At 43.3% G+C, this 23,031-nt stretch overlaps 1 protein-coding gene across 1 annotated transcript in view; it reads left to right on the forward strand.

Annotated features, from left to right (window-relative positions):
• LOC142303152 (uncharacterized) overlaps positions 1-20,293 on the forward strand; it is a 225,933-nt gene extending 205,640 nt beyond the window's left edge. Inside the window, exon 7 of the mRNA XM_075344313.1 lies at positions 20,194-20,293. Coding sequence (XP_075200428.1) covers positions 20,194-20,293 — 100 coding nt within the window. The remainder of the gene's footprint in view (positions 1-20,193) is intronic.
• Positions 20,294-23,031: the final 2,738 nt, after the last annotated feature.

The following is a 23,031-nucleotide window of genomic DNA, read 5'->3' on the forward strand; positions in this document are numbered from 1 at the left end:
TATTCTGGTTCTGTAGTTGTGCTGTTGGTTTGTATCTCTGTTCTGATCTTTGTTATCTGACCCCAGACCGTTATTTGACTCCTTTCTGCCTGCTCCCTGTTCCTGTCATGACCTTCTGCCTGTTTGATTTTGGACCGTTACCTGACTACGTCTCTGCTTTCTCCCTGAACTTATTACGTGCTGTTTTGGACTTCTGAACCTTGGATATTGCCCTGACAATGCCTATGTTTTCTCCTTGTGCTTATACGTGTCCTCCTGCTATCAGACCCCAGCTTTCCTGACTACATTCCTACCCACACTCCCCGTCTGTAGTGGCTAGCATCACATCTGCCAATTGGTAATGACTGGATACAGATGATAGACAGGAGATCAGGAACAGATAGAGACAAATACCCTCCTCCAATTCCTGATATCAGTTTTTGTATCTCTGCTGCTGGATGCAGATTGCACTTGACAACAGACGGGAAAATAAAGCTACCAGACTAAAACTTAGCGGCTGGCATTTTGAAGATTTTTTTTTGGTAAGGCACCAGAATTTTTAAATATCGTGATTTGTGGCCTACACGATCTTGACACACCACTTACTATTTCAATGTTTCAGCGTTTAGGTTGGGAAGGAAAATGTTGAAATAAACAGTAAGTCAAGTTGTAAAACTTTAATAGCATCTTTTCCTTTTTTGGAATGGATTCTCACATTTTTGATCTGATTCATTGGTTTGTTTCACTCACGTTTACTCATATGCATCCGCATGGTGCTACGTGCCTCTAATACATGGGTTCTCAATTTGTGGCTCAGGAGCCATATGTAGCTTGTGAGTCTTTGAAGTTTGGCTCATGATTGTTTTCCAGCTTGGTGCATTAGCACCAAGTCTAGTAACCAGCTATGGTAGTAATATATACAATGCACTCCTGAATTCAGTAAAATATGATGATTTTTTTTATTTCATACTCAGAATAGTCAGACGTTGCGGCCCAAACATGGCCTTCATCACTAACTGAAATATATTAACAAAATAACCAAAATTACATAAAAAAATAATAAAAATTATAAAAATAAAACAGAAAATGTATACATAACAGATTAAATATCTGTATTAATAGTACCAGAAAATGTAGATAGAATAGACCTATACAATGAATGATATATCATAAGTGTATACAGTGCTGTATAGCAAAAATACTGGATCCAAAAGATCTTCCTTTTGGATCCAGTATTTTTGCTATACAGCACTGTATTCACCTATGATGTATCATTCATTGTATTGGTCTATTCTATCTACATTTTCTGGTACTATTAATACAGATATTTAATCTGTTATGTATACATTTTCTGTACTTACTGTTTTATTTTTATAATTTTTATTATTTATTTTTTTTATGTAATTTTGGTTATTGTGTTAATATATTTCAGTTACTGATGAAGGCCATGTTTGGGCCGCAACGTCTGACTATACTGATTATGAAATAAAAAAATCATCATATTTTACTGAATTCAAGTTGCCTTCTATATATTACTACATTAAATGGTTTGGAAACCTACCTGAGCACCCTAGCAACTAAAAATTTGAGGTAGAAGTGCCTTATCCTATTGAATAGCAACCAACTATGAAGAGAAGGTCTCCAGATGATGACTTTTATGAGTAGCTTCGAACAGAAGAGCAATGCTCCTCTGGGAAATATGCAGGGTCAATTTTGACTTTTAGGATTGCTACCTCCAATAGGTGGAACTAGAGTTCATCTTCTTCCTTACTGAAGAGACAAATTGCAAATTTCCCAAAAGAGAATTGCGGCTTAAAGTCTCCTCACCACTGGCATGCTGGAATGATGCGTCAGTCTCTGTAAAGAGAAAAACTTCGCCTTTAGACCCCACCTTAGCCTCACATACAGCCAGATCAGATCTCATACTTTGCACTGACGAGGGACAACAATCCCGAAAGACCGTGTCTGCAAAGTGAGGTTCCGATCTGGCATAAATCTTAAGATATATGACAAGGTTCATGAAAGGGTCACTTTTGACTTTTAGGATTCCTACCTCCAATATGTGACACTAGAGTTTGTGTACTTCCTCACAGAACAGACAATTTGCACAGTTCAATGTGGCATTCAAGAAAGTTTGTGGACCACTGCTCTAATACAAAATTAGGAAGAAAGGGGGGAAACAAGCCAAGGGCTGCTGTGTAACACTGGAGACCCCATACACATCAGAACAACATTTTCTAAGCCTGATGACTTTGGCAGGGCAAAATGACAAATTAATCCAATTCATTCAATACAGTTAAGCGGGCTTTACACGCTACAACAAATCTAAAGATGTGTCGGCGGGGTCACGTCGTAAGTGATGCACATCCGGCATTGTTAGTGTTGTTGTAGCGTGTGACAGCTACGTGCGATTGCGATTGAATGTAAAACCGGTCATCGCATACACGTCGTTCATTTCCATAAAATTGCACGTCGGGTTGTTCAATGTTCCCGAGGTACCACACATTGCAGTGTGTGACAACCCCGGGAACGATGAACAGTTCTTACCTGCGTCCCATGGCTCCCGCCGGAAATGCAGAAGGAAGGAGGTGGGCGGGATGTTTACGTCCCACTCCTCTCCGCCCCTCCGCTTCTATTGGCCGGCTGCCGTGTGATGTCGCTGTGACGCCGAACGTCCCTCCCACTCCAGGAAGTGGATGTTCACCGCCCACATCGAGGTTGTATGGACGGGTAAGTACGTGTGACAGCAATTAATCGTTTGTGCGACACGGTCAACAAATTGAACGTGTCGCACATATGATGGGGGGCGTGTCACATCGCATACGATATCGTATGCAGAATTGAAAGGTGTAAAGCAGCCTTTATTCATGGCTTTAGACGGAAGACCTGATGGAAAAACTGATGTGTACCAAACGCACAATGTGAACCCTGCCTAGGTGGATAATTGAGGAACAGATAGACCAACATAACCCACATATAAGAAGACAATTCAGAAACTGGTATTTTGTATTACACTTACATCTTCAGGGGAGTTTTCTTTTAGTCTTCCACTGTTAAGGTTTTCTTGAGTTTTTTTCATTACTATGTCTTGCAGTCAATTACTAGAGACATCGCTTCAGCCGTTATCCTTTATGTAGTGATTCATGTATACAAATAACTCTGTTATGTGCCATGTTAGAGACGGTCATGAAATCATTTTGCTGCATGATTTGGGGAACGGCATAAGAACGTTCTCTCGCTATCTTGAGTCGAGCGCTCTATCGCAAATGTTTTGGCCTTTGAATCTCTTTTAAGTACTGATTGTTCCCAGCTGAACTTCACTGCTGTCAAATAAAATCTAATCTGGTTGGATGTGTACAGTCACAAATGACATTTTAAAGAAATCGATTTCTTAGTAATCCACACTTTCTGCTCAGTATAAAGTAACACATAATTCCATAACATTTTGATGAGGTCAATTTACCTTATTAGAAAACAGGGTTTTAAAACAGGGACAGAGGAAGACCACGGCTCAGTAGCTGCATCAGGTTCCCCGCAGACCTTCTGAACACTTTTCTTATGTTTTCCTTGTTTTCACATTGTTTTCCAATTGTCAGCATTTTATTGCTGTTTTTATAAGCTACAGTACCCACAGAGAGTAAAATGTCTCGTTCACAAAACCAGAGGAAAGTACAAGAATATTCCCATATATTAGTTTATATATTTTTAGATAAAGTGCAGTTTGTCACTTTAGGTAACTTATTAGAATAAGATATACTGTATGTGTACAGGTACACAAGGAATAACACTATTTCTTGATTTATATGACTTGTATCCTGCATATATCACCAGTTCCCTCTCTACAGGTTCTAACTTATTTTTTTTTTAGTTGTCTCTGAGCTAGTGAATGGAAACTAGCTGCTTTGATGCAACAGAGACCAAGAGATTTCTGCTCTCCTGTCTCTATGTAACATGCATTCTGAAGAATGAACAGCTTGGAGGACATTATACAGTAATATTGAGTAGTGTTGCTGTGAAGCCAGCTTAGCACTACCTTTCAAGCAGCAGAATGTGTGTCTTGATGCTTCCGATTTACACTCCTTCCTCTCTTCCATTTTCAAAACCATTAATATGTAATATGATCCTTTAGGGAGCTGCCAACCTGCTTTAGCTTAAAAGGAATCTGTCAGCAGATTTGGGGCCTATAAGCTGCGGCCACCACCAGTGGGCTCTTATATACAGCATTCTAACATGCTGTATATAATAACCCAGGCCGCTGTGTAGAGCGTAAAAATCACTTTATAATAGTTGCCTAAACGGTTGCTGCGGTGGAGTTTGGGCATATGTGCGTCTCTGTGCTCCAGTGCCGGAACCTCTTGTTCCGACCATCTTCATCCTCCTTATGAAGCCTGTGTGCATGACGCATCCTACGTCATACACACTCGCCGGTCCCGCGCAGGCACACTACAATACTTTGATTTGCCCTGTCCAGAGCAGATCAAAGTGCGCCTGCACAGGACCTCAATGCCGGCCTGTGTGAATGACGTAGGACACGTCATGCATCCCAGCTTCAAAAGAAGGACGACAAAGTTGTCCAAAAGAGGAGACGCCGGCCCCAGAGAACGGAGACGCCCATATGACCCAACTCCACCGCAGCGACCGCTTAGGTAAGTATTATAAAGTGTTTTTTTTGTTCTAGACAGCGGCCTCGGTTCTTATATACAGCATGTTAGAATGCTGTATATAAGAGCTCACTGGTGGTGGCCGCAGCTTATAGACCCCAAATCTGGTGACAGGTTCCCTGTAAGTGTCATGAGTTTAATACTTTTTCCAGAGTAAATGATGAGTTCAGGCAGAGGGCAGAAGAGAAAATGTGGCTCATTAATGTAGACAGATGCATGTTTGTCTGGTAAAATGTAAAATTTGTTATAGCTTTTTTTTGTACTATTGATTTATGCAGTTTGTTAAAACAAGAGTGAGTATTTCAACAAAATAGAAAAGGGGTTTACAATGTCTGCAATGACCTGGGCACTTATCATAGGGCACATCCATGATGCAGAAATAAAAATAGGTTCTTTCTTCGCTGAGGTGTCTGTTAATGGGAGGGTCGGGGGCCGTGCTAGTCATAGCAGAGACTGCTGTTCGGCTGCAGCACAGCCCGATGTAATTTCTCTGCGCCCCAATAACCGCTTTAGTGCAACTCAGTGTTAGGAATATTTTCTCTTGCTGCCACACAAACTGACACTTCCACAGACTTCTTCATCAAAACTTCTTTAATGACAGCAATCAAATGAACAGATTCTTCATGCTTTAAGCAGGTACACTCTTGTTCCCTGAAGGGGTTTCCATTAGCAATGGGTATTACATATACTATGCGGGCTGACAGCTTCCTTGGTACTCCGACTTCCGATGGAGCCCCTGAACCCCTCACCCTCTCTCTCCGCTTCATTTTACACAGCAAAATCAAAAAGTCCTTCCGGTCACCCCTTGTCCCACCCACAGGGTTTTAGATGGAAACTATTGATGGGGCCTTCTGTGCCAGTACTCCTCTGCTCATTTTTGTTAGGACCTACTCCTTGCTTTGGAGCCCACTGACCTTCCGCCGACTGAGGGGGCTCTTTGGGTACCCGCCAGAGAACGGCTAACACCCGGGCCGCACGAACTCGACCAACACCTTGGGACACAGTTCATATAGTCCTCTCCTCCCCAGAACCCTGCATGTCCAGGACCCGGATTCGACCCAAAGGTCACAACAAATTAAAGGTAATGGGGTTCTCCTCTCACCACATCTCTCACAGACAGTCTGTTACTATCCCCTGGTGACTATCTTCCTATTTCTTTTCTTCCTATCTTTTTTACTATCTAAACTCCTCCCTGCTATTAACTCTCTCTAAGGAGTGCTTCACACACAGCGAGATCGCTGCTGAGTCACGGTTTTTGTGACCTCATTAGCGATCTCGCTGTGTGTGACACTGAGCAGCGATCTGGCCCCTGCTGTGAGATCGCTGCTCGTTACACACAGCCCTGGTTCGTTTCTTTATTGTTGCTCTCCCGCTGATAAGCACACATCGCTGTGTGTGACAGCGAGAGAGCAACAATCCTGAATGTGCAGGGAGCAGGAGCCGGCGTCTGGCAGCCTGCGGTAAGCTGTAACCAACGTAAACAACGAACAACCTCGCTACTGACCAGACAACGGTTTTTAGTAAATGAACGAAGTGTTACAGACCAACAATTTTTAACTCTTTTGCGATCGTTTAAGGTTGCTAATAGGTGTCACACGCTGCGATGTCGCTAACAATGCCAGATGTGCGTCACAAACACCGTGACCCCGACGATATATCGTTAGCGATGTCGCAGCGTGTAAATGGCCCTTTACTGTATGCTACCATTATATCATGGTAAAGGATGGTGTACCTGGGTTGCCAAACATCCAGATATTTTAAGACACTCCATACAAATAGGGCACTTTTTTGCCCTGTCCTTAAAAAAAATTAAAGAGAACCTGACAGGTCCCCCATGCCCTCCCACCCAAAATCATTTATATATTTATTACTAAATACCCTGCCTAACAAGCCCTTTATATGGCCAGACACCTAAACACTTATTGAAAAAGGGGATTTTCATATGTAAATTAACCCTTTGACTAATTGATGGGGCAATCATTTCCAAAACAAGTCGTTCCTAAGCACAAGTTATGCCGCTGTGGGTGTGATAACATGATTTCCAAAGAATCGGCATCATCGCCAGCTCTCTAACAATCCTGTGCATGCGCGCCTTTTTTCACTAACATCATTGCACCTCTAAAGTTGGGTGTACGTTCCCGGATTCAGAAAAGCACTGAACATGTCGAAATGTTAAGAAGACAGTGGTTTTACTTCTGGACATGTACAGTGCACCTCTCTGAATCCGGGAAGAATACACCTAGCTTCAGAGGCGCAATAATGTTAGGGAAGAAAGCATGCGCATGTGCAGGATTTGCAGAGAGCTAACGAAGACAATGACTCTTTGGAAATCATGTTATCATGCCCCCGTGAGAGGGAGGGCATGCTGGACCTCTCAGGTTCCCTTGAAGGCGTCCGTGATTTTTTTGAAGTTAAAGAAACTGCTGCAGATTATTTTGAATGTAATTATCATCATGTAAAGCGGGCTTTACACGTTACGATGTATCTAACGAGATGTCGGCGAGGTCACGTTGTAACAGATGCACATCAGGCATGGTTAGTGTGACAGCTACGTGCGACGGTGAACGAGCAGAAATACTCACCTTCTCGTTCATCGTTGACACGTCACTCATTTTCAAAAAATCGAACGTCCGGTTGTTCATTGTTCCCGAGGCAGCACACATCGCTCCGTGTGACACCCCGGGAACGACGAACACAGCTTACCTGCGTCTCGCCGGCAATGCGGAAGGAAGGAGGTGTGCGGGATATTTACATCCCACTCATCTCCACCCCTCCGCTTCTATTGGCCGGCCGCTGTGTGACGTCGCTGTGACGCCGAACAAACCGCCCCCTTCAGGAAGTGGATGTTCACCACCCACAGCAAGGTCGTTTGGAAGGTAAGTACATGTGACGGGGGGTTATAGCATTGTGCGACATGGGCAACAAATTGCCCATGCCGCACAAATGATGGGGGCGGGTGCGATCGCAAATGCGATCGCACGATTAATTGCAGCGTGTAAAGCGGGCTTAACAATTTATAGTGAATGTAGCTCATGTCTTCATATCAGATGTAGACATTATCACTTATAATTATAATGATTTATTATGGTTTTACAATGTGTCCATAAAAAATATTGTCTGCTCATGATTTTTTTTATGATAAGCTGTCCAGAAAAAAATAAAAAATGAAATTGGCAACCCTGCAGTGTACCCCATTTCCAAGAGGTGGGTTGCCAATGTTGAGCTGCAACCGTGTCACATTGTTTACAACCATAAAGGCCCCGTCACACACAGAGATAAATCTTTGGCAGATCTGTGGTTGCAGGAAAATCATGGACATATTGTTCCATTTGTACACAGCCACAAACCTAGCACTGATTGTCCACAATTTCACTGCAACCACAGATCTGCCACAGATTTATCTCTGTGTGTGACAGGGCCTTAAGTTTTAATGGTTCTCTATTACTTTTACCTTCCTGTAAAACTCCACAAGCTTTAGCAAACAAAGTAAAGATCTGATCAATAAAAAATGAATATTTCCTTGTTACCTACAGTGTATAAGAAAACGATCTATCACATTAGGTAAGTGTACACAGCGTGTCCATACTTAATGGTGCATTAGCCGGCATCAGCCATACACCGTATGTGTATATAATTAACTCAAATTACACATTCTGCCTATCTGTTCTTGAGGCAATGAGCTGTATCCATGTACACATTACCTTTTCATTAAATATGGGAACATTTCCTGTCATTCCTTCTTAATGGCATGTCCCAATCTCAGCCTCTTCCCCTTGGGCAGCCCATTGGTAATAGGAATGTTCTGTGTGTACAAACCCCCATGAATTTCTAATAAGGCAAAAGGCTGCCTGTAAGGGAGAAGTAGCCACCTGTAAAACAAAGTTACAGATTAGTAGTGACAGAGATCAAGCTCTCTCTTTATTCCGCAATGCTTGAAGGTCTATGATGAGAAGAACAGCATGAAACTTCTTGTGACTGATATAAATAAAATAACACTGGCTTTTTCATTAAAGCTGATAAGCTCAAAGAAAAGTCTTGTAAATGGATTCAAACACTAGTAAAAATCCAATCTGGGTGCTGACCCGTTAGAGAGCCCGTGACTTTATCACTTGACATGTCATGTTCCTGCATTAAAGCGACTGTATTAAAAGTGAAATCCAGTTAAAGTCAAACAGTGAAAGTGTCCATGAACTAAAAAACGGGACTGTGCTCCACAGCCTTGGTGTAAATACGCACAATCCTTATCTTGCTATACAGGCTAGTCATTTTGTTACACAGAATCTAAAAAAGACTCATAGGCTGCCATGCACATTGCATTTAAGCTGTCCAATCACTTTACTATGTATGAATGTGACACCATAAACTGTCATAATGATTTAGCATTGGAGTACAGGCTGGTGAGAAGAACCGAACCGAACAAAGGGTATGTTCGTCGAATTTTTATCGAACCAAACTTCGAACCTTATACCCAACATCTCAATTACCTTCGATGATTAATCATTACCCCCAAGTGGCATGCTCACTGTCTTGGGTTTATATTTGACTCAGATCTTTCCTTCACTCCCCATATACAACCACTCACTCACACATGTCACCTGCATCTTAAAAACATCTCTAGAATCCAACCATTTCTAACCTTCGAAATAGCTAAAACCCTTACTGTGGCTCTTATTCATTCTTGTCTGGACTATTGTAACTCTTTACTTATCGGTCTCCCTCTGACCAAGCTTTCTCCTCTCCAATCCATCTTGAATGCAGTAGCCAGGGTCATATTCATGTCCAGCCGCTTCACTGATGGCTCCATCTTGTCCCAGTCACTTCACTGGCTACCTATCAGCTACAGAAAACAATACAAACCCATATCTTTCACCCACAAAGCTCTCCACAGCTCTGCACCACCATATATCTCATCCCTCATCTCTGTCTATCATCTTACCTGCCCCCTTTGTACCGCAAATATCTTAGGCTAACATCCTCCATAATACAAACCTCACACCTCTGTCTCTAAGCCTGCTTTACACGTTGCAATTTGCAACGCCACCCATCGTATGTGTGGCACGTTCAATTTGTTGAACGTGCCACACAAACGATTAACCACCATCACACGTACTTACCTTTCATACGACCTCGATGTGGGCAGCGAATGTCCACTTCCTGGAGTGGGAGGGACGTTCGGCGTCACATCGACATCACGCGGCAGCTGGCCAATAGAAGCGGAGGGGCAGAGCTGAGCGGGACGTAAACATCCCGCCCACCTCCTTCCTTCCACATTGTGGGCCGGGAGCCGCAAGACGCAGGTAAGATCTGTTCATCGTTCCCGGGGTGTCACACACTGCAATGTGTGCAACCCCGGGTACGATGAACAATCCGACGTGCAATTCTAGAGAAAGGTACGCTGTGTATGCGATGAACGCTTTACCGTTCAATCGTAATCACATGTACCTGTCACACACTGCAATGTACCTTACGATGCCGGATGTGCGTCACTTACAACGTGGCCCCGCCGACACATCGTAAGATACATTGCAGCGTGTAAAGCAGGCTTAAGACTTTTCTCATGCCGCGCCAGTTTTCTGGAATGCACTACTCCTCAAGAATGCGACTAATATCTAGCCAACAAGTTTTTAAGCATGCATTAAAAACACATCTCTTCAGGCAAACTTATAATAACTTACTAACCTAACTCTCCCCTGTCCCACCTTCTAAATGGAATTCATATCCTTCTCCCTCCTATTTCTGTCCTCATATCCTCCATACTACCAATAGCACATAAGTGCACCTAAAAGGTTCAATTTTATATGAAATCAATAAATTATCATAACAATGGCCAGACCAGATACTGCAAGTATGCTTTACCTTTTGTGTCCCCCTCTTTCCCCATAGATTGTAAGCATTCGAGCAGGGCCCTCATTCCTACTGTAGATGCTGAACTGTGTGCTGTTTTGTTTTGTTTTTGTCTATACAAGCCACTACCTGATTGTAAAGTGCTGCAAAATATATTGGCACTATAAATATAAACTTTTTAATTATTATATTATTATTACCTTAAGTCAAGAGACAATTTTGAGACCTATCTAGCAGTCTGGACATTCAAAATCCTTTCAGGCACGCAGCAGTTCAGTAGCATCAATTGCCCCCCTCCCTATAGGGTCTTAAAAGAACTGGGGGGGTACGGTTCATGCAACACACAGGCTGTGGGCCAGCATTATAATTTGCAAAATTAAGACATGCTACAGTAACTAGTGTAGGTCTCTTGATCCCAGAAGCAGGGCACTACCCACAAGACATAAGTTTTAATTCCATTTTTAAGTCTCGACATTCAAAAGCTTTTCAGGCAGACAGCAGTACAATAGCAACAATTGCCCCCCCATAGGGCCTTAAAACAGCAGGGAGATAAGGTCCATGAAACACACAGGCTGTGGGCCGGCATTATCATTGCAACATTAAGACATGCTTCATTGACTGGTATAGGCTTCTCGATCTAAGAAGCCTGGCAATGCCCACAAGACATACAAGACATAGGTCTTCGACTCATTTTGGAGTATCAACATTCAAAATCCTTTCAGGCAGACAGCAATACAGTACTATCAATTGCCCCCCTCACAATAGGGTGTTAAAATAGCAATGAGATATGGACCATGCAATACACAGGCTGTGGGCTGACATTTATATTTAAAAAATGAAGACACGCCTGAGTGGCAGGTGTAGGCCTGTCCCTCTCGGAAGCCTGGCATTACCCACAAGACATACGTTTCAGACCCATTTTCGAGTCTCGACATTCAAAATCCTTTCAGGCAGACAGTAGTACAGTAGCATCAATTGCACCCCTCCCTATAGGACCTTAAAACAGCAGGGAGGTACAGTACATGCAATTCAAAGGCTGTAGGCTAGCATTAATTTTCCAAATTAAGACATGCTATAGTGACCGGTGTAGGTCTATCCTTCCCAGAAGCATGGCACTACCCACAAGACAGAAGTTTGAGACCCATTTTGGAATCGCGAAATTCAAAATGCTTTCAGGCAGACAGTTGTACAGTAGCATCAATTGTCACCCTCCCCATAGGGCATTAAAGCAGCAGGGAGTTACAGTCCATGCAACACACAGGAACAGCCAAATGGTGCTGAGGCATTAGCTGCGATCCGACCCAGGCGGCGTTTGTCTTGGTTGCAAATGGGTTGCCATGAAAGACAGGAGCCTGCTAACAGTCAGGAGCCTGCTGGCAGTCATTGCGCCTGTCATGTTTATTCTCCTGTGATGTCCAGTTAAAGGCTAGACATCATAAGAGACCATGATTTTGACATTTTTTAACCACCTAGGGGACTAAAACATTAAAAAAAAAAAAAAGTTTGAACTATTAAAAAATAAAAATGTAAGTCCCATACTATATCTTTTCCCAAGTAAGAATCTACACATATGGTATTGCAGTGTTTATAACCATCCAATCTAAAACAATATATAAAATAAAGTAGGCTGACAGGTAAATGCTTTAAAGAAGCAAAAAACAACTAAAATTTTATTTTTTTAGTTGCCACAACACAGCAGAAAAAAGCAATTAAAAGTGATCATAGCCACCACAAATTGGCATAAATTAAAATATCAGAATTCCACGCAGAATAACAAGTCTCCACACAAATTGATTGACTGAAAAATAAAAAATCATGGCTATTTTAAAAAGGAAATGAAAAAAGACAAACACAAATTTCAAAGAAAACACACAAACTGTATCTATAAAACCTCAATTTCAAAAAAGTTGGGACGTAGTGCAAAATGTAAAGAAAATGAGAATGCAAGGATTTGAAAATCTCTGTTTTATCCCATGTTTTATTCACAACAGAATAATTTTAATTTCATTTGAAACATTTAGCTCATTATTGATGGCAACAACAAATCTCAAAAACATTGAGACAGTTTATGAAAAGCTGTACTATTGAAAAACAGCTGGAGAGCCATTAAATTGTGTATAAAAAGAGCATGTTAGAAAAGTAGAGTCACTTAGGGGGTCTTTGCACGTTGCGACATCGCTACTGCGATCTCGTCGGGGTCAAATCGAAAGTGACGCACATCCGGCGCCAGTAACGACGTCGCAATGTGTAAAGCCTAGAAGCACCAATAAACGATCGCAAAGGCGTCGAAAATCGGTGATCTGTGTAGTGTCGGTCATTTCCATAATTTCGCTGCAGCGACAGGTACGATGTTGTTCCTCGTTCCTGCGGCAGCACACATCGCTGTGTATGAAGCCGCAGGAGCGAGGAACATCTCCTTACCTGCGTCCCGCCTGCAATGAGGAAGGAAGAAGGTGGGCGGGATGTTTATGTCCCGCTCATCTACGCCCCTCCGCTTCTATTGGCCGCCTGCCGCGTGACGCCGCTGTGACGCCGCACGACCCGCCCCCTTAGAAAGGAGGCGGGTCGCCGGCCAGAGCGACGTTGCAGGGCAGGTAAGTGCGTGTGAAGCTGCTGTAGCGATAATGTTCGCTACGGCAGCTATCACAAGATATTGCATTTGCGACGGAGGCAAGGACTATCGCACTCGGCATCGCTATAATCGGCTAGCGATGCCGCAGCGTGCAAAGTACTCCTTAGAAGCAAATATGGGCAGAGGTTGACCAATCTGTAAACAACTGCATCTAAAAATTGTTCAACAACTTAAGAAAACTGTTCCTTAACATGAAAAATTATAATAACTAAATATTTCCCCATAAACTATACATACCATATTTTTTGGACTATAAGACGCACCTGACCATAAGACGCAACCTGGTTTTAGAGGAGGAAAATAATAAAATAAAATTTTAACCAAAAAATGTGGTCATGATACACTGTTATGGGGCGAGGATCTGCTGCTGAAACTGTTATGGGAGTAATGTCCCCAAATTCTCTACTAAGGTACCCCATTCTGGTAACGATCCTCCTGCCTTGTATATGATCCTGCTCATATACCCCCATCCTGCTCATATACCCCCATCCATCCTGCTCATATACCCCCATCCATCCTGCTATATACCCCCATCCTGCTCATATACCCCATCCTGCTCATATACCCCCATCATGCTCATATACCCCCATCCTGCTCATATACCCCCATCATGCTCATATACCCCCATCCTGCTCATATACCCCCATCCATCCTGCTCATATACCCCCATGCTGCTCATATACCCCCATCCATCCTGCTCATATACCCCCATGCTGCTCATATAAACCCATCCATCCTGCTCATATACCCCCATGCTGCTCATATACCCCCATCCATCCTGCTCACATACCCTCATGCTGCTCATATACCCCATCCATCCTGCTCATATACCCCCATGTTGCTATATACCCACCATCCTGCTCATATACCCCATCCATCCTGCTCATATACCTCCATCCTGCTATATACCCCCATCCTGTTCATAATATACCCCCATCCTGCTCATAATATACCCCCATCCTGCTCAGAATATACCCCCATCCTGGTATATGGCCTGTATCCTGTGGCACAGAAAAAAAAATAAACATTTATACTCACCTTTCCTCACTCCATGCAGCACCAATCATCTTCCTCTCTGTCTCAGCTGCAGTGCCGCTGAGTGGAGCCGTCACCGTGTGTGGCGCCGTCCCCCTGCAGCATCGCGGTGTCTTCCTGTCTGTCCCAGTCAGCTGATCTGTGTGGACACTAGCGGCGCGCACAATGATGACGTCATCGCTGTGCTCACCGCTTTCTACACAGATCAGCTGACCGGCACAGACAGGAAGACACCGCGATGCTGCAGGGGGACGGCTCCACACACGGTGACGGGTGAGTGTACTGATTCACTGCACCCCACGCTGATAATGATGCACGGGGGTAGTGAATACAGCCGCACATGATCACTCCAGGCTGTAGTTGCCAGGGGTGATCATGCAGGCAGGTTGTTTAATATGCGTGCATTCCCCGCCCATCACCCCGCCCACCTGTCAGCGCCGGCTTCACCGCTGAGAGATGATGGGCGGGAGGATTGGTGTGCATATCTAATGAGCGGGCCCACGTGGTCACGGCAGGCGCTGCTACAGCCTGCTCGTGCCCCCGATGACCCGCTCCACCGCAGCACCCTCATTCCCCGCAGCCACATTTAGACAATAAGACGCACCCCCCACTTTCCCCCAACATTTGGGGGAAAAACGTGCGTCTTATAGTCCGAAAAATACGGTAATATCATCAAAAGATTGAGAGATTCTGGAGAAATTCATGTGCACAAGGAACAAGGCCGATGGTCAATATTGGAAGCTCTTTTTCTATGAGCCCAAAGGCAGCATTGCATTAAATATAGGCATGATTCGGTCAATTACATCACTGTATGGGCGTAGGAATATTTCCACAAATTATTGTCAGTTTACACTGTTTGCCCTGTTACTAGCAAATCCAAGTTAAAGCTCTATCATTCACTGAATATACTTATCCTGAAACGGTGCCTTCTTCTCTGGGCCAAAACGTATTTAAAATGGATTTAGGAAAACTAGAGAACTGTTCTGGAATCAGGTGAATCAAAATATTAAATTATTTATGGAAACCATGACTGCTGTATTCTTTAGAAAAGTGGGGCCATCCAGCTTGTCATCAGCACACAGTTAAAAATACTGCATCTATGATAGTATGGGGTTGCATTTCTGCATGCCCCTTTGGCATGGGCAGATTAAACAACATGGATGGCCCTATCAATACTGAGTATTATATAGAGATTTTAGAACAACATATGCTCTCATCTAGATAACATCTAATTTAGTGAAGGTTGTGCATATTTTAGTAGGACAATGCTAAATCCTTAGTCCTTTTTGTTTTTTCCCCTCTGGTCCGTTCCTCATTATTACCTCTTGTTGTTTGGAGTGTTTGTACAATTGCTGTTTATTTTACCCTTGTCTGTCTAATCTTTTCTGTGTCTTTAACCTAGAGTGGGACTAGCGTTTCTGCTGCCCTGTGCACTATGCAGAACTGAGTCCAGGGAAAGACAGGGATAGGAACATGATCGGCAACGGGGTGAAAGAACCCGTATAGGGACCTTAAAAAGTGTATGGATCAGCCTCAGGTGAGTTTAGGAAGTGACCCTGCTCCCTTTCCCTAGCCCCTATGGCCAGGGGTTCCCGTGTACCTTGTGGAACTTCGGTAGTCACTGCACAACAACTGAGAATGTTATATCATCTATAGCTGTATAACTTTCGGCTGTTGTCTGTAGTAAAAGCCGACCTGATTCACTGTTTAACTATCTCCTGTCTCTCCTGCTTCCCTGCAGTAACGTAAAGGGGCACGCCACTATAATCTAGCTAGAGGGAAACAGTAATGTCCATGTTAACTCCTTGCCTATCCCCAGCCATGTGCTTTTCACTGTCATTGGAGCACCAGGTACTGGGCAGAACCACCACCATGCGTGACACTTCTAGAATATCCAACCAGTACCCGGCGTCCTGGGTACACTGCACACCGGATGTCACAACAGCTGTCTGCCATCTGCTGGTGAGAAATGAGTGACAGTATTACATCCAGCCTGTTTCTAAGAATTGGAGAAGAAGAGCTACAGAGACTAGTCAGGCGTAAAGAAGGCAGAGGGACATTTTAACTCTCCCGCCATACTATGTATATACCTCACTGAAATATGGTTCAGACTCACAAACGCAGATTATGTACAGTATATCCAGACTGTTTCCAAGACTAAGGCCGGCGTCACACGGTACGATATATCGGGTAAAATGTCGTCGGGGTCATGGATTCCGTGACGCACATCCGGCATCGTTAGAGATATTGTACTGTGTGACACCTCCGAACAACTGTGAACGAGCAAAAATACTTACCTTATCGTTGCTCGTTGACACGTCGTTCATTTTCAAAATGTCGGTCCTCCTTCTGTGCTCCGGTTGTTCATAATTCCCGAGGCAGCACACATCGCTCCGTGTGACACCCCGGGAATGACAAACACAGCTTACCTGCGTCCCGCCGTAAATGCGGAAGGAAGAAGGTGGGCGGGATGTTACGTCCCGCTCATCTCCGCCCCTCCGCTTCTATTGGGTCGCCGCTGTGTGACATCGCTGTGACGCCAAACGTCCCTCCCCCTTCAGGAAGAGGATGTTCGTCGCCCACATCGACGTCGTCCGGGAAGTAAGTACGTGTGACAGGGGGTGACCGACTTTGTGCGCCATGGGCAACTAATTGCCCGTGACACACAAACGACGGGGGTGGGCACGATCGCTCGTGTGATCGCACGATAGATCGTACCGTGTGACGTCGGCCTTAGAGAAGAAGAGCTACAGAGACTAGCCAGGAGGAAAGAAGAGACAAGAGGGACATTTTAACTCTTTAACTCTTCCGCCATCCTATGTACACTGTGTGCAGAATTATTAGGCAAATGAGTATTTTGCTCACATGATTATTTTTATACATGTTGTCCTACTCTAAGCTGTATAGGCTTGAAAGCAAACTACCAATCAAGTGAATCAGGTGATGTGCATGTCTGTAATGAGGAGGGGTGTGGTGTAATGACATCCACACCCTATATAAGGTGTGCTTAATTATTAGGCAACTTCCTTTCCTTTGGCAAAATGATTCAGAAGAGAGATTTGATGGGCTCTGAAAAGTCCAAAACTGTGAGATGTCTTGCAGAGGTATGCAGCAGTCTTGAAATTGCCAAACTTTTGAAGTGTGACCACCGAACAATCAAGCGTTTCATGGCAAGTAGCCAACAGGGTCTCAAGAAGCGTTTTGGGCAAAAAAAGCGCAAAATAACTGCCCATGAATTGAGGAAAATCAAGCGTGAAGCTACCAAGATGTTATTTGCCACCAGTTAGGCCATATTTCAGAGCTGCAACGTTACTGGAGTATCAAAACACACAAGGTGTGCCATACTCAGGGACATGGCCAAGGTAAGGAAGGCTGAAAAACAATCACCTTTGAACAAGAAACATAAGATAAAACCTCAAGACTGGGCCAAGAATTATCTTAAGACTGATTTCTCAAAGGTTTTATGGACTGATGAAATGAGAGTGACTCTTGATGGGCTAGATGGATGGGCAAAAGGCTGGATCAGTAAAGGGCAGAGAGCTCCACTCCGACTCAGACGCCAGCAAGGTGGAGGTGGGGTACTGGTATGTGCTCGTATCATCAAAGATGAACTTGTGGGACCTTTTCGGTTGAGTATGGAGTGAAGCTCAACTCCCAGACCTAATGCCATTTTCTGGAAGACAACTTCTTCAAGCAATGGTCCAGGAAGAAGTCGGTATCGTTCAAGAAAAACATGATTTTCATACAGGACAATGTTCCATCACATGCATCCAACTACTCCACAGCGGGGCTGGCCAGTAAAGGTCTAAAAGATGAAAAAATAATGACATGGCCCCCTTGTTCACCTGATCTGAACACCATAGAGAACCTGTGGTCCCTCATAAAATGTAAGATCTACAGGGAGGGAAAACAGTACACCACTCAGAACAGTGTCTGGGCGGCTGTGGTGGCTGCTGCACGCAATGTTGATCGTAAACAGATCAAGCCACTGACAGAATCTATGGATGGTAGGCTGTCGAGTGTCATCATAAAGAAAGGTGGCTATATTAGTCACTAATTTTTCGGGGGTTTGTTTTTGCATGTCAGAAATGTTTATTTCTAAGATTTGTGCAGTTATATTGGTGAAAATAAACAAGTGAGATGGGAATATATTTGCTTTTTATCAAGTTGCCTAATAATTCTGCACAGAAATAGTTACCTGCACAAACAGATATCCTCCTAAGATAGCCAAATGTAAAAAAAAAACACTAGAACTTCCAAAATATTAAGCTTTTATATTTATGAGTCTTTTGGGTTGATTGAGAACATAGTTGTTGATCAATAATAAAAAAAATCCTCTAAAATACAACTTGCCTAATAATTCTGCACACAGTGTATATACCTCACTGAAATGTGATTCAGACTGAGAAACGCAGATTATGTACAGTATATCCAGACTGTTTTCAAGAATTGGAGAAGAAGAGATACAAAGACTTGCCAGGAGGAAAGAAGGCACAAGAAGGACATTTTAACTCTTTAACTCTCCCGCCAACCTATGTATATACCTCACTGAAATATTGTTCAGACTGAGAAGCGTAGTTTATGTACAGTATATTTAACTGTAGATTTTAGAATTTAGCTTCAGATACAGTGATTGCTATTAAACTACAATACTGTGCTAAATCATTTTAACACCAAATATGTTTCATTAGGCTCGTTATCCTCCCGCTTACCATTGGATAGATATATTTACTGTGTTATTGTTTATTAACCGTAGGAGTTTTTTCCATTAACAAAATTGAAAAATTGGAGATGTGTTTTATCTATTCATCGTGCCATCATTGTTTTATCTCCTCTCAGTGACAAGCCCCTGAGTTATTCCCTTGAATAGAACATTTGTTTGATTTGAAAAGAAAATATTATCATGGGAGTGTGGTAATATATAGCAGTCAGCGGCTGACAAATATATATATATATATAGTGTAGTGGGTGGGCAGACCCCTACAAAGGAAACATAGTCATCCGGAAATGTTAATGTTGTTTTAATAAAAGTGTTTTACTGATGTTGTATTGTGTTAATGCACCCCCTAGTGGCCGGGTGGGACGGCTGTCGCCACAGGGAACGAGGAGGAGCCGGCCGAAACCAGGGGAAGATAAAAAGTGTGTGTGGGGTAGAAAGTGGCAGTTGGGCCCGGGAGGAGCGAGTGAACAACAAGGGGGCAGAGTGTGGGAGCTGATAGGGGACGCCGGAGAAGACAGGAGGAGACGGAACCTTAGCGAGTGAAGCAGCCGGTGTGGGTCCGGCCTGTGGGTAGCTGTTAGTGGGAGCCCGGCGAAGTGGAGTAACCGGTCACATCCCCACTGGAGGGTACGTCAGGGCAGGTTGTCCCCCAGCTCAAGCAAGTGTACCCGGTATCTGTAACTGCACTGTTTATTTTCTGAAGAAGAAGTGTGAAAATAAAACATGTCGTTTATTTGCATTGAACCCTGCGTGGAACGTGTTTATGCGCCGGATGATCGTTACACCACCACACTCTGCCCCACTGAGTCATCTCCCGGTCTTGAAGTAACGGAGGAACCAGGGGTAAGCCTTTCAGCAATGGCCACGACTACAAGCCCAGAGGCGCCCCTGGCACCCCGTTACATATAGCGTTAGAGCACAACAGCTCATAAAGCTGCGGCACCATTCACGTGAAGAGACGACCTGCTAGGAGAGCAATAAGGAAAGGCGGTGAGTCATGGCCCACCGGTAACAATCGCAGGTTGTAATAATACAATAACTTCACTTCTCTCTGTTAACTCCCATTTCAGGGAATCCCATTTTACCATTTTTTAATTTTCTTACCTGCGCTCGAATTGCTGTTCGATAGCTTAATTGTGTACACTGTATGTTCAGTAATGTATAGGAGAGATCCTCTGAGGGTATTGAAAACTTTAATTTATGGGTTTTGATTTGATTTTATGTAGCTCCAGAGGTTAGACTTTGATATATTATAGGGCAACTGTAACTTTCGACTTTTGGATCAGACTATGCACTTATCTGATTTTCCTTTTCTCTTAAAGGGACCAAAAGCAGTTTGTATTAGCTTTCATTAAGCTCCTTAAAAAGGACCTATTAGTTCTGAGGAAACTGCAAAAGGTGACAGTGGATGATATTATATGACTTTTTTTCAAATTCATGTCATCATTACCAAATTAAATATTTTTTCTTTTCCATTCATGTTATCAGAGTAAGCTTTATAACACCCTGTTTCTACAGAATATGTGAATGAAAAATTATGGTGACCCAACACAATATTGTGATCCCAACTGTGACCCTCACACAGCCCTCCTTGCAGTATAATGGGATTATATACATTATAATGGCCCCTACACCTTTTCACACTGTAAAATAGCCCCAAATAGCCCTCCAATCAGTGTAATGGGCCCCACACAACCCTCTGGACAGTATGATGGACCCCCCAGAAACCTTCACATTGTACAATTGTTTACTTAATGTGTAATTACCCTCAAGTAGACCTCTATAAAGTATAATGACCTTCACACATTATAAAAGACCCCATTAGCAATCCAAATATTATATTGACCCCCACATAGCATTCCATATAGTAAAATTAGCCCCACATAGTCCTTCTTATAATATTATATACCATCATAGTCCTCCATATAGTAAAATGCACCCCATACTCCATCATATAGTAGAATGTACCTCCCATAGTTCTCCATATATTATAATGTATGCCCATAAGTCTCCATACAGTATAATGCACCCCCATAGTCCTCCATATATTAAAATCCACACCCCATAGTCCTCCATATATTATAATGAAGACCCCATAACTATAAACCTCTATAACGTCATATAGAATAATGCATACCACATAGTCTTCCATATAGTTTAATAAACACTCCATTGTCCTCCATATGCACCCCCATATTCCTTCATATAGTATAATGCAACCCCATAGTCCTCCATATAGAATAATACACATCCCATTATCCTCATATAGAATAATCAACACACAATAGTCCTCCATATATTATAATGTACCCCATAGTCCTCCATATATTATAATGCACCCCATAGACCTCTACATATTATAATGCACTGCACAGTCCTCCATATATTATAATGCACCTACATAGTCCTCTAAATATTATAATGCCCTAAACTCCTCCATATATTATAATGTACACCTATAGTTCTCCAAATAGTTTAACACGCCCCCATAGTCCTCCATTTATGTTAATGCACCCACTTAGTCCTCCGTATAGTAAATGCATCCAATTGTCCTCCATATAGTATAATGCACCCCATAGTTCTCAATATATTATAATGCACCTCTTTGTCATCCATATACTATAATGCACCCATTAGTCTTCCATATATTATAATGCACCCCATAGTCCTCTATATAGTAGAATCCACCCCCATTGTCCTCCATATGGTATAATGCACCCCCATAGTCCTCCATATATTTTAATGCAGCCACATAGTCCACCATATAGTATAATGCACTCCATAGTCCTCCATATAGTATAATGCACCCCATAGTCATCCATATAGTATAATGCACCACTCATAATTCTCCATATATTATAATGCACCCACATAGTCTTCCATATAGTAATATGCTCCCAATAGTCTTCCATATGTTATAATGCACCTCTTAGGCTACTTTCACACTTGCGTTCAGCGCATTCCGTCACTATGGAGAATAGCGCAGTCTGTTAACGCACTGCGCTATTATCCATAGACTTATATGGACGACGCACTGTAACGCAAGTGTCTGCGTTGCATCCGCTGGACGACGCAGCGTCATTATTTTGACGCTGAGTCGGACGGATGGAACGCTGCATGTAGCGTTTTTCTGCGCTTGGCGGAGTGTCAAAAAAACGCAACCTGCAGGAATCCGTTTGGCGTCCGTTGTTTTTATAATGGACGCCTATGGTGGCGGATTCCGTTAGAATGCGTCATTTGACGGATTCCGTTAACGCATCCGTCTTTACACAACTGCGCATGCCCAGATGTGTAAAGTCAAGGAAAAAAACCTATAACGGATTGCGTTATTTTGTACGATCCGTAGCATCCGTTGTGCCACTATATGCAACGCATCCGTTGCATGCGTCACACGACGCAATGCTACGGATCCCATCCAACGCAAGTGTGAAACTAGCCTTATAGTCTTCCATATATTATAAGGCACCCCATAGTACTCAACATAGTATAATGCATCCCCATAATCCTTCATATGGTATAATACATCACTCATAATCCTTCATATATTATAATGCACCCCGGTAGTCCTCCATGTATTATAATGCACCCCCATATTTCTACAAATAGTATAATGCACCCCATAGTCCTCCACTAGTGTACTTACTGACTTTAGAAAAAAATCCCTCTCATCTTTTCCCCGCTGCTTTGGTCTCCTTGTCAAGAAGTCTGCAGCCCTGCCTATGTCAGCACACCGGGCATGCAGTAGTGATGTCATCACACCCGCTGTGCTGAGATGTCAAAGCGCAGACATAGAGGAAATGATGGAGGCGGGAGCATCAGTAAAGCACCCCCTTTGATCATTGCTTTCCACTGTATCAGCATCCCTGATGCCGATAAAGGTGAAAGTGAGATGCCGGGCATTGAGTCCCCCCTGACATTGAGTCCCCCCCCCGGGGCATTGAGTCCCTATAGCTGACATGTGGTCTGCCGCCATTGGAGTTACGCCTCTGTCATGACGTCATGACATGCATTGGCGAAACCCTAGCCAGGTCCATGGGCAAGTTGTGATGTGATGATATTATGATGTGCGCTGTGACATCAAAGATCTACTTGGCATCAGAAGCCTCAGTGAAGATTGAAGATGAGCATAGACTATGTTGGGTACTAGAGGAAGGAGGATT

This window comes from Anomaloglossus baeobatrachus, chromosome 1, assembly GCF_048569485.1.
Source record: "Anomaloglossus baeobatrachus isolate aAnoBae1 chromosome 1, aAnoBae1.hap1, whole genome shotgun sequence".
In the NCBI taxonomy this organism is placed as follows: domain Eukaryota; kingdom Metazoa; phylum Chordata; class Amphibia; order Anura; family Aromobatidae; genus Anomaloglossus; species Anomaloglossus baeobatrachus.